General features: G+C 47.1%; 2 protein-coding genes across 3 annotated transcripts; both read right to left on the bottom strand.

The window, feature by feature from the left end:
• Positions 1 to 458: 458 nt before the first annotated feature.
• Positions 459 to 8,492, bottom strand: rpn2 (ribophorin II). Its single transcript, XM_070847584.1, has 17 exons — positions 8,432 to 8,492; positions 7,955 to 8,145; positions 7,710 to 7,805; positions 7,286 to 7,461; positions 7,088 to 7,163; positions 6,809 to 6,943; positions 6,545 to 6,721; positions 6,338 to 6,456; positions 5,875 to 5,980; positions 5,442 to 5,533; positions 5,233 to 5,347; positions 4,865 to 5,059; positions 4,671 to 4,757; positions 4,471 to 4,566; positions 3,341 to 3,416; positions 2,197 to 2,326; positions 459 to 1,128 (listed from the first exon to the last, which is right to left on the bottom strand). The coding sequence occupies exons 1-17, from the start codon at positions 8,442 to 8,444 to the stop codon at positions 1,113 to 1,115; spliced, it is 1,896 nt and encodes a 631-aa protein (XP_070703685.1). The 5' UTR covers positions 8,445 to 8,492; the 3' UTR covers positions 459 to 1,112.
• A 524-nt stretch (positions 8,493 to 9,016) lies between these two features.
• mybl2b (v-myb avian myeloblastosis viral oncogene homolog-like 2b) lies at positions 9,017 to 15,073 on the bottom strand. 2 transcript variants are annotated; one of them, XM_070844817.1, is made up of 15 exons: positions 14,909 to 15,073; positions 14,380 to 14,476; positions 14,218 to 14,289; positions 14,010 to 14,102; positions 13,437 to 13,657; positions 13,177 to 13,309; positions 13,026 to 13,085; positions 12,670 to 12,882; positions 12,103 to 12,375; positions 11,867 to 12,012; positions 11,389 to 11,488; positions 11,190 to 11,300; positions 10,658 to 10,774; positions 10,121 to 10,252; positions 9,017 to 10,006 (listed from the first exon to the last, which is right to left on the bottom strand). In XM_070844817.1, exons 1-15 carry the CDS (start codon positions 14,926 to 14,928, stop codon positions 9,878 to 9,880), a joined length of 1,917 nt encoding a protein of 638 aa, XP_070700918.1. In that variant the 5' UTR covers positions 14,929 to 15,073; the 3' UTR covers positions 9,017 to 9,877. The 2 variants fall into 2 exon arrangements, with proteins under 2 accessions (XP_070700918.1, XP_070700926.1); XM_070844825.1 differs by having other exon boundaries at positions 12,670 to 12,876.
• Positions 15,074 to 15,703: the final 630 nt, after the last annotated feature.

Raw genomic sequence — 15,703 nt, 5'->3', positions numbered from 1 at the left:
ATGTACTGGACCAATTCCAACACTCTTAGTACCACCCAGTCATTGAGACACCAGGATATGGACAGATGTTTAAAAACAGTGGAATTCCCCTTTATGCTGAATTGAATACGAGGCCTCAGCAGTCTGGATTAGCCGAATCAGGCCAACGCTTCAAAGTTTCCGTATGATATTGGCTCTCTGAACAAACCCTCCGCAGCAGCTCAGCGCAGAAACACAAAGAGGGAATTTCATACTGAACAGACTGCAAATCAAATGATCCCTCCTGCTAATGAGATTTTCTCATTAGTACCTGAAGATTCTTCCTCTGCGGGGTCAAAGATTACATTGCGACAGATTCTCCTGTGTTTCCCCAACTTCTGTTTTTCACGCAACGTTCATGTTTCAACCCAAAGAACCACTTGAGCTGTAATCAGTCATGCACCGAGTTCCTGTTTTACTTAAGAAAGACAGAGACATGATTCACCTCAGATTCTTTATTTCCTCTTCTTCATTACAAAAACATCTTTTCCTCAAATTGCCCATACTTAATTAACAATTTCATTGAATTTACAGACTCTGTATCAAACAGGAGACGACAGCTCCTCCTGCACGTCTGATGCACCAAACAGGCGTAGTTAGTAATGATCAAAGCGTCAGTGCTGCGGCCAATGGGACTTTATCAGCTCACACAAGTTGACAAACGGCTTCTGTTATGAGGTGAAATGGGCACCGAGTGACAACATAAAGGAATGTACAAAAAAAAAAAAAAAGAAACAAACAACCACAAATCAACCAAAAATCCATCAAGAAACCACAAATAAAAATCTCAGCTCACTCAGAAAACACTGGCATGTTTGACAATAAGAACACGAATCTCACAGGAGGATGAAGTGCAACCATCAGCGGCTTTCCGGCCTTCAGTAGGACCATCTGCCTGTGAGCGTTTGTCCTCGGAGACGCTGTCATACCTCCGTTTCTTCCATTTGGCAACACAGACAAGCTGCACGTTTAAGCTGTCGGTCGGATTCTTGAAGTGCCACGCCATGTTTAAAGTCTGATTTGATGCATCTCTGAATGAGTCCTCGGAAACAAATAATGAGCTTCATCAGTGTCTTCTTCCAATTTTCTCGCCCTTATTTTTTCTCAATTCTGTGGAAGAGAGGGGGAGAAAAGAGGACGTGAGTTATTCCACACCTGAGATGACTGAACGGTGCTGCTGTTGACGCCTGGTCTTGGATAAGTCATGTGAAGGGTCGGTCATGCATTTCACTGAGGGCCCCCTCTCTAACACAGACACAGAGATGTTCTCACGACAAACGTCTCGGGTGTGGACGATGCATGGACGCAGAACATGTCACTCACACGTGATGGCACAACCAGAACCACAGGGGTCAGACCACAATGGAGGGGGAGGAGGGGGGGGGCTACCAAAGTGCTGGTGTGGCTGTGGGTGTAATGGTCACGGTGGGATGGGCCAGAGGCAAAACGAGGGGGTTTGGGCAAATACATGTGAACACTCGAGCCATGCACGCTGCCAGCCATGATGGAGATGCAGTCAGGATGCAGTCTATGCCCTTACTTCAGCCTGAAGGCGCCATCGACTCATTTGTTACAAATGGGGGCTTTATCGTAGGCTCCTATACTTTGCCAACCTACTACTTTGCTCAGCAGCAATCCTGAAAAGGGAGTAGAGACAGCGAGGCGTGGACAGAATGATTAAAAAGACAGAGACTAGCAGGAAAGAGAGGAAAGTCCTCACTGCAAAAATGACACCTGTAATATCATTAATTGCAATATTCTAGTTGCTAAAAGAGCTAAATGGGCTGTCGAAAGAGCAAGAAGTAAGAGTGAACAATTACAGAGGGACGTCTTGAATCAGTGACACAGGCTACAAATTGCTCTCTCTAGCCCTTTGAGGGCTCCACATACTGGTGGTACACAAATTGCCCACTCAGATCGCCACACTTGCAGATCTTGCTGCCACTCTTCTCTGCTGGTCCAAGTGGGCACGAGCTCCTCCTGGCAGAGAGCCTGGCTCTAAAATCAGCCTCTGGGGACCCAGTGAGGAGCTCCTGATGGGGAACAGGCACTTCTCCTCGGGGCCCAAGAGGCCTCAAGGCAGCCGAGACCTCGTGGTTCTGAAAGGGGGCTGGGCCGTCTCTCTGGGATTAAGGACTCTCACAAACCATTTGTGCCAGTCACCATCGGGAGACGTACCTCTTCACCGCTTTCTGCGCCAGCATACGATTTCCAGCGAGGAAGGTTATACCGCCAATAATCGCCAGGTACTTCAAAGTCTGGAACATGTTGAGGTGGGTCCAGTAGACGTACATCAGGCCCAGCATGGCTGGAGGGGAACAACAGAGCAGACATGAACGTTAACGTCCAGACAAATCAGCTTCTGGGAAAATAACAGCATGTCAGTGGCTCTGACATGCTGTTAGTGACACGTTTCCTTTTAACGTGTCACTAATCAGCCGCTGTCATAACGACACCTGTGCCACGTTCCCTCACCTGAGAGAAGCCCCACGGTGTTCGTAATCAGTTAAAAACAGAAACAATGTCATCGAGATAGAAACGTTTTATCGTCACGTACTATTATCCACTGGTCACGTGTCTAATAAAGTAGAAATAGATTAAATACAATAAGAACAGAGGGAGTGAGAAACAATTCTAAAGTGGGACTTCAACTTTCATCTATTCTGCCCACTGGTCTTTGGTATAAAGGGCCAGTCAGGGAATCCTTTGCTGGCTCGGTCCTCAAAAGAAATAAAGTAATGTGACGGGACCTTGTCTGTTTCCGGTCATGTGACGGCAGTATGACTGTAGCACCTGCACCAGCAGGCGTCACTGTTCTTAGAAGTATTCACAGAATCAGACCTGTGCTGTTTCTAACCTGGTATATATTGATAAAAGGAAAAGTGGATGGAAGCAGACTGTGAATAGAACAAACAGGAGGCAGATGACGTCACAGCAGACAAACCATTGTGTGTGTGTGTGTGTAGCATGTGATGCGTCTGTAACCATCATCAGATTATAATATATGAAACTAGATGATACAACAGCTGGATTTAGCAGATTTTCCCTGAAATCTGGATGGAAACTTTGGCTGTGATGTTAAAGCTGACTTAATGTCATAAAGAAGTTGTGTGTGGGGGCAGGGGGGCATTTCTCATCAAGACTTAGTGTGTGTGATTTCATGAATAATGCATCTTTGACATGAATTATGATAATGCACAATGTAACACATAGCACATTACTGCAATTCACTCATCATCTTACCAAGAGCAGATGAATAGGAGGTGAAGGGGCTGAGAAACAATCACATGTGAGATAAACATTTTGTTTCAGTGGGACTGACCTGCGTGTCCCACGTGGAACAGAATGGTGCTGGGAGAGAAGCTGAAGTTGGAAATGTTGGCTCCGAGCTTAAACCACTACAGACGAGAGGGGGAATAAAAGACAATGTGATTTTCATCCGCTGCAAGAGCTGCAAACAAAAGGGCTGGAAAAGTGTTTACCGCCTCGCACACAATGCTCTGATCACTGCAACAATAACTATTACTCAGCCCTGCAAATGCCAGGAAAAAAAACAACAACACACACCATAGCTTTTATGATTTCAAATTAAAGCCAGCATTATGTTCGTGCAGTGCTGGAGCCTCATTCACTGGGCATGAAGGTTTCCTGCTCAAGAGCTTTTCTGGGGAAACTGGACCACTGTGCAAGAATAACAGCAGCAGACTACAAAAGTGGAGGCTCCACTGAAAAAGGGGTCGTTAGTTAACAATGGAAGGAGGTTCGTTTCAGGTGTGACTTTAAATAAGATCAGTGGTTTCTAAATGTTTTCCACACACAAGGGGCTCTGCACTTAAAGGGTGAATGTGCAGGATTTGTCCGTTGTCCGTTTCCCTCCACTCCGGCTCAACGACACCCCCTGACCGTGGTTGGGGTTACGGTGCTCGCTAGCATTTGAAGATCAACCCCAGAGTCACTCATTTTGGAAAGAACTTTGTTGCCAGTTTTGGTTTTTAGTGCCTCGAATATGTGCTTATGATCTGGCCCCTGGGTGCTATAGGTCTTTGAGACGGCAGACATTTTGACTTGTCATAGGAGGAAAAGCACAGGTGGCACTAATAACCTCAGTAATGGCTCTGTCCCAGTAAGTCGAGACAATGAGCCAGCGTGTACAATGGCAGCACCCTGAAACTACAGCAGCTAAATGGAATATTTACACCTTCCTAGTGTAACAAAATGTCCTCCCTGAAAAAGGCCTATTGGCTGGGAGTTAGACACCCACTGCCCAAAGGTCGATGACCAGAACGCAGCAAAATAAGGTGAGAGAGGCAGAGAGCAGCAGGGTCTGCACAGAGACAGAGGCCGACAGGGATGACTTTTCTATGGATCTATACTAGAAAATCCTGCTCATTCTGGCTTTCAGCTGACAGTGGAAAACATTCAAAGAGTTTTGCTTTAAGTTCACAACGTTACCAGGACGAGCAGAAGCAGGAAGGGAGACAGGATGAGTGCAGTGAAGGTATTGGAAACCACCGTGGGAGGCTTCTTCTCTGGTTCCCGGAATAAATGCTGCAGAGACGACAGGAGACTTTAACGTGTTGGACTGACGGCGACTGTACGCTGCACGACTTTCTGTTATCGTGCAGTAAATATATGACATGGACGAGGACTACCTGGATCTCCGGTTTGGGCACATAGAGAGTCTTGGGCTGGATGGTAGCTGGGGCCTCCTCGTCCACAAACTTCAGGACAACATCAGCCTTTTGAAAGATGACAACTCAACTTTAGTTTAGTCACAACATCAGCGTCTCACCGTGTCCCACCAGTAAATGATCCTCATTCCCACCCAGTCTGAACAGACACTCACCACATTCCACAGGATGGGGTTCTCCAGGGTGGCGTCGCCAACGATGAGGTACAGGGAATAGGTGCCGGAGATGGAGTCAAACTCTGACTTCCTCTCTGCCGTGTCCAACTCAAACTTGTACAGATTCTTGCTATCGGGCTCGGCCACAAACACGACCTCTTGGCCAGTTTTCTGATTGTGCAGCCGGACAAAAGTCTGAGGCCGAGAAGAGAAACGGGTCTTAAACAAAAGCGAGAGCTCAGTCTGTCCAAACCGTGATCGACTGTTAATCATATAAATAATGGTCCTATGGTCACAGGTGTGATCAGAAAGCAGCTGCAACCAACAGATTTGGGTTTATCTTCATGTGCCCCACCCTGATTACACACCTGGTGGGGGGTCAGCTCCACTCCCGTGTTGACGTCAACCAGCTGGAAGGACATGGCAAAGTTTTGGTGGCTGTCTGCTGTGAAGGAGCTCTTGGCTTTGGAAGGATAGTCCACCCTGCGTCATTTACAAAACAAGACATTTAGGATTGTGCCGTCATGCTAATAAGGGTCAGAGAAAAGCGCTCCACTTATCAAACATGTTTCCTGACCTGCTGGTCTTTGTGCCGATGCTCTGGTCCTTATCCACCACAGACAGGTCCATGTTTGTTACAGCCACCTCAGTGGACACCTTCACTTTAAGCTACAGGTGGAAACGATCACAGCTATCAATCCATATTCATTCATATAGCGCTTTTCTTTAAAGAGCAGGTCAGCCCAAACCCTTTGATTAACAGACACCCCACAATTCAAGAATTCAAAAGTAAGAATTCAAGAATCCCAACATGTTACATCAAGTAAGGATGAAACAGCAGCACACAAATCTCTAAGCTGAGAGAGAGACTACAGTCACACTTAGCCTGACTCCCATCCTACGACACAGCCCCTCCCTGTCACCTCTGACTTCCTCCACCAGGGCAGGTACGACTGATTACTATCGGTGAACCACCGGCTAGTCTGGTCCAATAACGTGAGCCGTCTCACCTCGACGTGATTGGCGACGAGCCTGCTATCCCCGGTCACCGCGACAGTAAACTGGTAATATCCACTGGCTGGCTGGTTGGACATGAAGTTCAGTTCAAAGACGCCACTGAAAGTCAGGAAAGAAGAAGAGTCCAGTGAATGTTCTATCAAAGGCACGGAGCACCGATGAAGAAATGTTGCCTACAAAACACCTCACGATTGATTGGCACATAAATAAAGTACAGTATTATCATACATATGTAATTGTGAGGGAATATAACTTTGGCTCACATTCTTGAATAAAAACTTTAACCTAAAAAACCTTTAATCTTGAAGCCGATTGGTTAAACACAGTCTAAACAGTTAGATTCAGACTCCTGTGAACACTTGTAACTTCTTGTGGGCCGATCAACGAGGTCATGAAAGGCCGTGTGTGTATATTTTAATGGTATCGGCCAACACTGACGTCTCTGATGATACATACTCGTTAAGTGTGAAAGGTGCTTGGCTGAGTATGATGCTCTTGGAGGCGACAGCGTATGCAGATTCCACCAGCACATTAGCTGAGGTCAAAGGCTGAGACATGACGTCAGTAACAAGCAGCTGTGAATCAGAGAGAAACAGTGTCACTTTGAGGTGATTAAAAACCCTGCAGAAGGCCGGAGCTGGGGGGGGCATGCATCATGTGTACCTGCAAGGTCGGCTGGCTGTGGGACACCGTGGCTGGGCCCTGAGCACTGACGACGACCGGCACATGGAAGCGGTTGTTGGAGAGAGCGGCGGCGGCACTCGCCACGCTGAAGGCCTCAGCCAGAGAGTCCCAGGACTTCTTACTGAAGATAGAGTTCACCAGCTGAATGACCTGGTCCTGGGGGAAAACAAATCTTCCATGAGTTTCAAAGAGAAGAAACACAAGCCAAGACCTAAAATAACACCTGAGAGGCAGAAATCCTACCTCCTTCAGAGGGGGCTCCATGTCCACATGGTCGGACAGAGAATAAGCAGCAGTGACAAACATGGCTGTCACCTCGAGTCCCTCTTCAAACTGGAGGTAGATGCCACCGAGATCATCCAAACGAGCAGTCAGATCCTGAGAGGGAAAAAAAGGCAAAAAATGTGCTCAAATTCAATTAGAAAAAAAAATAAATCTGTGCATCAGGAGGAGTCCAGGGTGTCTGTGTCTGAGTGAGAGAGCAGCGACACGGCACCACCTGGTGGAAGTTAAAGAGCTCACCTCAATCTCCTCCAGTATTCCTCCAAGCTCTGCCTGCTGGGACAGGCGGGCTGCTGTTTGCAGAGCTAAAGTGATGCTGTCCAAAGAGAACATACATTTGTCGTCGGTTAAACTGGTCACATCATTTGCTTACGAGCTCTGCAGAAGCGTCCACACAGAACACTCCTGCGCTTCCCAACCAACACAACTAACACTTACGCCATCACATTGTCCTCCTTGTTGATGCGAGCCGTCAGGGCACCTACAACTTCCTGGGAAGCCAGAGGAAGGCCCAGGGAGCTGAGCGCGCTCACGGCCCGATGAATCTGACCCATGGTGGAGTCCTCACTGACTGCTGCCAGGAGGATGTCACGGGTTTCATTGGAAACGGGGATCTGTGAGGAGAATGTAACTCTCACTTACACAGTTTCATAATGACGGGCTGAACCCAAACGTAGGACTGAGGAATGAGGCTTTCAAACACCCAAACAGACACGAGGGTCTTCTAAACACTGTAAAATCAAGTTTTTTTTTTTTATCCAACCCTAATCAGCAGATTAATCTGTAACTAAAATGATGATTAGATGCAGCCCTGACATGCTTTCAAACAGGAAGGAGGCACAGGAGGACAGAGTTTTCATACCTCACATCCTGAAATGGCCTGGCTGGTCTCAGCAGCGAAGAAGACAGAGTCAACACTAGTGGGGTCCAGCTGGGATTTGACGAACTGGCAAACTTCCTACAGACAAAAACACAACATTTCGTGTATCATGCGTTATTAATAATATATATATATATATAAACAGGGTGGTGCCTCCAGGCTTATTCCAAGAGTCCTTTCTGCTACATCAGCACTACTAGTGATGCACAACGGGGTGACTTTCGTACCTTGTGATCGGGTACAGTCGCTCCAAGCTTGGTCAGTCCAACAACAGAGTAGTACGCGGACTCCAGGTCGATTAATTGCGGGCTCAGGAGGTTCTGCAGTCGGGCCACATCGGACAGGGAGAGGTGGTGCGCCGGTGTGAGCGCCTGAGCTCCGGCCAGAGCCAGACTGAGGAGGAACAACCCGAGGAGCCCTGCGGAGACAAGTTAGCCAGCTGAAAGGTGTATTCACACATTACCACCGAAGAGACGCTTCATTCATTGAGATGGCGTTGGCGCTCGCTCTCTGCAGGTTTAGCTCCGAGGCGAGCTAACGCTAGCTACCGTCAGTAGGAAGCGACAGCCTGCGTGCACCGTGTGCGGTGTTACTCCGCCGATTCTACAACTAAAGCTGTTTCTGACTGGCGCACAAGACGTAGATAACACGACGAACACGCATACATAGCACCACATTCAATATTTAAGTTGTATTTCACTCACCAGACCGGTCCATGTCTTACAGTCTAATGCAGCGTCACCAAAACCGACGATCACTTCCGGGGTGAGAGCGCGAGCTGTCATCAGAGGTGTAGCATCCGGTTATACGTTTCACATTTCAAAATAAAAGCCACGGTTTGCTTCTTAGGACACGTCGAATTAATCCAGGCTACATGCCATCCAATAATACTGCAACTAATAATGTCATACCATCGTTACTACTAATAATGTCGTAACCAAAAATGTAATGATTTAATAGAGTTTTATTTGATAAATTCGTATTTACAATGCAAACCGTGCAGAATAACTGCGGCACTGCTGGACGACGTGCATTTAATCTTGCAGGTAAAATGGAGCCCGAGTTTCCCGGCTGAGAAATGACCAAGAAATTAGACTGTGTAACAGAATCCTCCTTGTGACAGTATTATTATTATTACTGTCCTTTAACTTGTTTCCAAGCACATACACAGCAACATGTCATCTTCCATGAGATGAAATGTGAATCCTCCCAGGCCTGTAACCTGGACCTGGTGCAGGACCACATTAGACTGCTTGGTGCTGTAGTGGCATAGTCAGGAGGAAAGTGTGTTGCACATATTATTGGCATTTTATTAATTTTCTTAACAAAATGTTGTAAAGTAAAAACATACAACAGTAAGTATTTACAAACAGTGCCAAATAACACATGACCTCCGCCATCAACCCACCACAGGGCCCACGACTCCATCTCATCTCAACCGCTTGGATTCTGCTTTTCAAATTTACAAAGCACATCCATGACAAACAGTGAGAGAGCCGCCCTGAAGGGTTACTGATGTGTGCTGCAGTCACTGTTACATTTCCAGCAGATGTCTAATCCCCCCGTAGGAGGTCCTCGCTTTTAATGTATATCGAGATGTATTTTATAAATGTAGACACATGCTAAACAGATCTGGCAACAAGACAATGTTCACTTAACATTTTCAACATGGATACGTCGTCTGTACAACAGGCCGGACTGACCCGTCTGTCTGTCTGTCTGACTCCATATTTAAGTCACACCACCTGAGCGTTTGAACTCCTCACAACTTTAAAAAACAGTTAAATTACAGACACATTATGCAATGTAAAACCATGTCTTTTCAGTGATAGCAAACGTACATCTCTGTGATTTTTCAATTTTACACTCAAACATGTTTCACAATGATACAGCGAGCAGGTGTGATTAAGTTGTTTTTCAGGCCTGGAAGGAGACTACATCTAAAAGCACCGATCTCTGACAGGGCTGTACCTTGTTAGTTGTTTGATTGCTAATGAATTATTCAAAAACTGTGCTAAACCTACACATGGCATGACATCTTTCCTCCACCACAAACTACAGAAGCAAAGAGATAGAAAGGGGGGGGAGCAGCAGCGGCAGCACCGAGCTGTGTGTGTGTGTAACGTGTTGGGGTCCGGATGGGAGGTGTCTCAGGACAGAATCAGAGCCCGGCTGGGAGCGTGAGATTTCAGAGAGCGAAGGTAGCGCCTCGCTTTCTCCGTCATTATGAGCTGGTCTTTAGTTTGTCCACAAACAACAGTCTCCCATTCTTTGGACATCTGAGGAGAGGGAGACAGACAAAACACCACAGCAGAATCAGGTCCAAGTCTGTTAAAACACTTTCCCAGTGATGGGGAACTTCATTCCTTTTAAGGGATAAAGGTGGAACATACTGGAATCGGAGGCGCTGTGCCGGGAAATATGGCACTGTCACTAGGTCCCATCAGGAAGCCCTGATCCAAAATGTTTTCATGCCGCTTACTGCAAAATGACGAGGAGCTGAGAGAAACCAACACGGGCTCGTCCTGTGGCCAAAAAAGGAGGACAAAAAGCATTGGGGTGAATCAAATGTGAGGACAGGATACATCTGGTCCCTCCCACATGGGATCACAAGACACTGTTAGACATTTCTCACATACAGATACACAACGCTTATACAAAGACGACCTTCTTCTAAAATTTGAAAGACATTTTTCATGAACTGAGCTGCACGCCTACAGTTTATCCTGGTGAAGAGCAGCACATGAAACAAACCCTGCTCTCCTTCCAGAATGATAAAGCACCAAGAGGTAAAACACCAGATCTCAGCTGGGCTAATTAGGGTCTTTGCTTTTTAAATTAACTGTATTTAGATCGACTATTCACCAAAATTCTCAGTAACATACTCATATTTTATCATCCTAAACGTACAACAGGTCAACATTTTTTACCTTGATGCTGTGTTTGACTTCAGTTTTGAGGGATTTGCGTTTCGATGTCGGCATCACTTGGCAGTCCATGACGTCCAGGGCCAAAGATTTCCGAACTTTCTTCATAGGAGGCCGGTGCTGGGGGAAAAAAAGCAGCACAACACACAGATCTGTGTTAAACAGCTTCAGCCAGACAGTCAGCAATGAACTGTAATCTCTGTCTAGACTAAAACCAATGATGACGGGCCCAGGCAAAAAGTGGAAGGAGGCCTGCATTGTGCTGTTTATGATTCATGGTTTTAGCATGAAGCTAAAACATAACGTGGTTCAAAGGATTCCTGAATGGTTGTGGCATCTTATACACTGCTGTGACCGTTTGTTCCTTACTGATGATATATGCCCACCTTTTTATCTGTAATTTCTATAAAACGTTTAAAGAGATCTCAGTCTGTGACGTCAGTGACAGCTCGTCATCTCCATCTTTTATCTTAGTTTTAACAGGGGTTAAAGATCTCGTCACGTCTGATCTTGTATTGAAGGCGGCCGTAGTTACCGTGGTTTTGCGTCTTTGCTCAGGCGGCGTTGAACGTACAACCACCAGGTCGATGCCTGCGTCTCGTAGGATGACCTCATTTATGTCGTCTTCAAGGTTTGGGGTCTGCGGCTGAGACAACGCAGCAGAAAAACAGTGTTAGCTTAGTGTTGGTAACACCGTGAGCTGGACTCATCGTTTTGGACTGACAGGCGCTCACCAGAGGCTGCAGAGGACCGTACTTCTCCATGGCATTTTTGAACGGTGTTGGCGTTCGAGGGGTCGTACAGAGGTCAGACTTGTGGTTGGGCGTGACAAACCTACGTGAACACAATATTAAAACATAAAGTTCACCATTCAGTATTTGAAATAGCTAAAGGCTAAAATATCTACAACTCAAACAGCTGACTGAGAAGCTGAAAAAACTAATTCTAGTGACAGTCTAAACAATGTTGACAACCTGCAGCTGCAGCTTCGTGCAGCCTGTTTGGTGGCTGCTGGCTGGGGTGATCTATTGAACCAATTTTTAACAGTTTTTCTTCCTACCAGTCATTTGGACAGCAGGACATGAACAGATAGGACCCAGGTTTAAAAATACTGCAGCGATACTTTGATGGATCCAGTTATTTTGCCGACTGGAAACTGGAACCAAAATGAAACCAGCAGTCGGAGCCCATCCCTAGTAAGAGCCCACTCACGCCGAGTTTTCCTTCTGAGTGAGGGGCGTCTTGTCGCGCTGCAGCGGTGTTGTAACAATGGCTTTCTGACTGCACACTGGCGTGGATGTGAGGGACGGGTTCTCCAGGTGCTCCAGAGTGTCCTGCTTGGTCCACATGTTGAGGAACTGGAACAACACATGCTAACTGTTAGTGGACTGTCTCTTGTGACATTGTGACCAGAATCCGAGTCAGCGCTACGGGATTAAATGACCTACTTGAGATGGAGAAAAGGGTAAGATTTTGACAGGAGTGCTCTTTGGAGTCATGGAGTTATTGGCATCGGGAGACAAGGTGATGCGTCTCCGGCTCCGGCGGTGCAGTATGGAGGGCGGTGTGACCCCTCCAGGAGAGATGGGGATGAGTTCCCCCTTGCTGCCTTTGCTCAACTCCTGCAAGGCGCTGCCCTCCAGGCGAAACTGGTGACGCTCTGGGCTGGGACTGTCCTCGGGCAGGTCAAAGGCTGCTAGGTTACACCAGCCGTCGAGGTCCTGATGACAGAAGAGCCATTTAACATTTCGATGGACAACAAAAAGCCTCGCTTTTTAATGCCTTTCATTAAAATAAAACTTGGACATTAATGTTAACTGGTCATAAGAAGCTTATATCCTCCGTAAAAGTGAAACAACAATGTATTAAAACAGCACAAGGACCTTTTTATGTGTATGATCACACTTGCTATTGAACAGCACCATTTGACGCTGGTAGAATAAAAGAGCCTCCAATGAACCAGGCTAGATGGGTGACTACGGGCTGTGTGTTTGTTGGTTACTGGGGAGACTTACCCCGTCCACCATGTCCAGCACCTCCTTCAGCACGGGGCCAGTGGGGGACAGAAAGCCGGAGCTGTCCACCACCCAGCTGGAGCAGCTCATTTCTCCTGGACTGTCAGCTTCAGTCTTGGGGCTTGAACTGTCCTTTGGAGAGGACACAGCCTTCGATGGCCCTGCGTCACTGAGGGCGGCTTTAACAGAGGCCGAGACTGGCGTCTCCTGTAACTGGTGGAAAAGGTAGACATCTGTGACAACACTGACATAAAAGCACGATTACTGCTGTGTAGTACGGATATTCTTTCTGAGATTCAGTTATTCAAAACCACCCTGCGTTCAAACTGGGACACGTTTTGTGATCGGCTGCTTACTGAAGGATGCGTCTTCTGCTCCGAGTCCCTGTCTGCACCATCCCGAGAGCACGTGGCCATCTGTGAAATCAGACGACAGGATTTATGGTACGGTTCACACAGTTTTGCTGCTGCATCCCACCTTAGAGGAGAACATCATGAGACAGCCCACCTGTACGTCTTTATTAACGCGGGCCAACAGCTCTTCAAGTTCATTCGGCCTGAAGACCTCCCCAGTATAGAAGCCCATCTCTAACTTGCGTTTAATGGTTGAATTCCAGTGATTCTTCACGGCATTATCGGTCCTGTGATTAAATATCATAGCGTGAGCCCTTAGGGGAAGACCAGGCGTTTATTTCTGCACACAAAACTGTCACAAAAATGTCTAACTCGTGTTCTGGGCAGAGCGTGGCGCTGATGGGCAGTGTTTACCTTCCAGGGAGCAGCTTGGCGATCTCGGCCCAGCGGTTTCCCAGCAGGCGGTGAGCTTTGTAGATGATGAGGTCCTCTTCGGCCGTCCATGACGACTTCTTCACATTGGGATTGAGGTGGTTGTGCCAGCGTTCTCTGCACTGTTTCCCCAGTCTGCCCTTCAGATGCTTGGCTACCATCGCCCACTGTTTGTTGCCGTACAGATTTACAAGTTCTATAACCTGAGGAGTGAAGGGTTTGCATCTGGATTATAACCCAGCCTGATAAATCCCACTGGACATGCTGCTCTCTGTGAGTCACACTTTATATGTTATGTTATGTTATATGTATATGTTAATTTTTACATGGCAACAAAAAAAAAACCCAAAAACAACTAGCAAGTACAACTTGCATCATATCATATTTATAACTATGCATATATACATGTCAAGCACTGTATGGAAGTGTAATACAAAACCAAGACAAACACAGAAACTTGGCCATGCAGCTCTAAAGTGTTTAAAAAGATATTTTGAACATGGTGAAATCGCCGAGACACACTTTAAACTCTGGCATTGTCTGCTAGGCACCCACCTTCTCATCCTCCTCTTTGGTCCAAGGACCTTTAACCAACTCTGGATCCAAGACCTTTAACCAGCGGTGCTGGCACTGGTGCTCAGTGTGGCTCTAGGCAAAGCAAAACGAGCGTCAGACGCCTCAAAAACTTCACTGAATGAGATGTCTGTGGGCAAGAAACAGCCAAAGACTACTCTGTGTTACTAGAACAGGTCATCGGACTCACTGGTATGTAGCTGGCAATGTATTTCCAGTCATTGGGCCCCAGTTTCTGGACCAGCGCCTTGAGCTTGTCGTCCTGTCAACATAAACAAATGAGCATGTGTTACACTGAGGGCCTCTGCTCACAGACAACCTGCGAATCTCCGGGACAAGTCGTGGCAGTCACCTCCTCTTGTGTCCACTTCACCTTCACTTTCCCACCGTCCCTGTGCTCGGCCACATCGGAGTCGGTGTCGTGGTGCAGGGCCTCCTCTCCGTCCTCACTGAGAGAGAGAGAGACAGACAGACACACACAGACAGACAGAGAGACAGACAGAGCCTCCATTAGCACGGCGAAACCAGCCGCCGACCCGCCCTCACGCTGGGGGCAGGAAAACCTGACCGTCGGGTTTATTTTCACGTTAACTGGGACTCTACACGGCTTCGTGTCACAGGCGGACTCCTGTTTGAGGAACTTATCGGGTTCATCAGAGTGCCGGGAGAGCACAGGGGGAGTAAACACTGAACCCCGGCTGTCCGGAAAAAGGCGGCACACAGGCGGCGGACTATCGCTAACGATACGGTAACCATTAAGTCACAGGACTGGGTCAGAGGGCAAGTCTTCTACCGAGTACTGCAGCGTTAAATCCGCCTGAGACACTTAAATCACCGGCTGAGGCTGAAGTGAACCCAGAAAACACAGGCAGACATCTTACCCGCGCGGCCACCAAGACATTTCCCTCTGTTTCTGTTGCAGACGGTCAGACGGAGACTTGTCCCGCTGCCGGTGCTCGTCATGGGCCCGTGTGTTCGGTGTTATCCGGCCGTGTTGGGGCCTCTGCGGAGGGTGTGGATGGTGTTGAGGTGGTGTTGTGGTGGTATGGTGGTGGTGTTGTGGCGCTGAAGGGCTGAAAACTGACCAGCTGAGCGGAGCGCGCGGGTTGTCCGCGCTCCTCAATTCCTATCTCGCGCCCTTCTCCAGCGGAGAGAACGGATAGTGACGTAGCTGCGCACTAGACGTGCGCGCAGGGTCAAACAGCCTGGAAGGAAACTTCCGGTGGCAGTAGGAAGGTTTATTTGTCCTGTCGATCATATATCTACAGAAGAGTTTTAAGGGCCAGGCATTGGGAGGGAGGGGGGGCATTAGAATTTGCATTTCGGGAATAAACGTTTGCTCATAAATCCAGCCAGTAGCAGCCAGTCGGTTTTCCCCTCATGTCTGACACACTGACACACCTCTGTATGGTTAAACTATTATACCATACAGAGAAATTATATATTTCACTTTTGATCCCATTGAAAAATGATATGTGAGCAAGATAAAAATAATTATTAATTAAAAAAAAAACCAACATAATTTATTATAAATGTTACAAAAATAAATTGTAACATTTACAATAAATATCAAAAATCAAATGACAGAAATGTAATTGGCAATCACACTTTCTTCTACCTCTCACCTGTGAAGATTTGCTGCTTTTCTTTGTTTTTTCATTTATTTGTGACCGCTG

This window comes from Pempheris klunzingeri, chromosome 2 (genome assembly GCF_042242105.1).
Source record: "Pempheris klunzingeri isolate RE-2024b chromosome 2, fPemKlu1.hap1, whole genome shotgun sequence".
NCBI classification, from domain to species: domain Eukaryota; kingdom Metazoa; phylum Chordata; class Actinopteri; order Acropomatiformes; family Pempheridae; genus Pempheris; species Pempheris klunzingeri.
The sequence above is the reverse complement of the archived record's forward strand: the minus strand, read 5'-3'. Positions and strand labels throughout refer to the sequence as shown.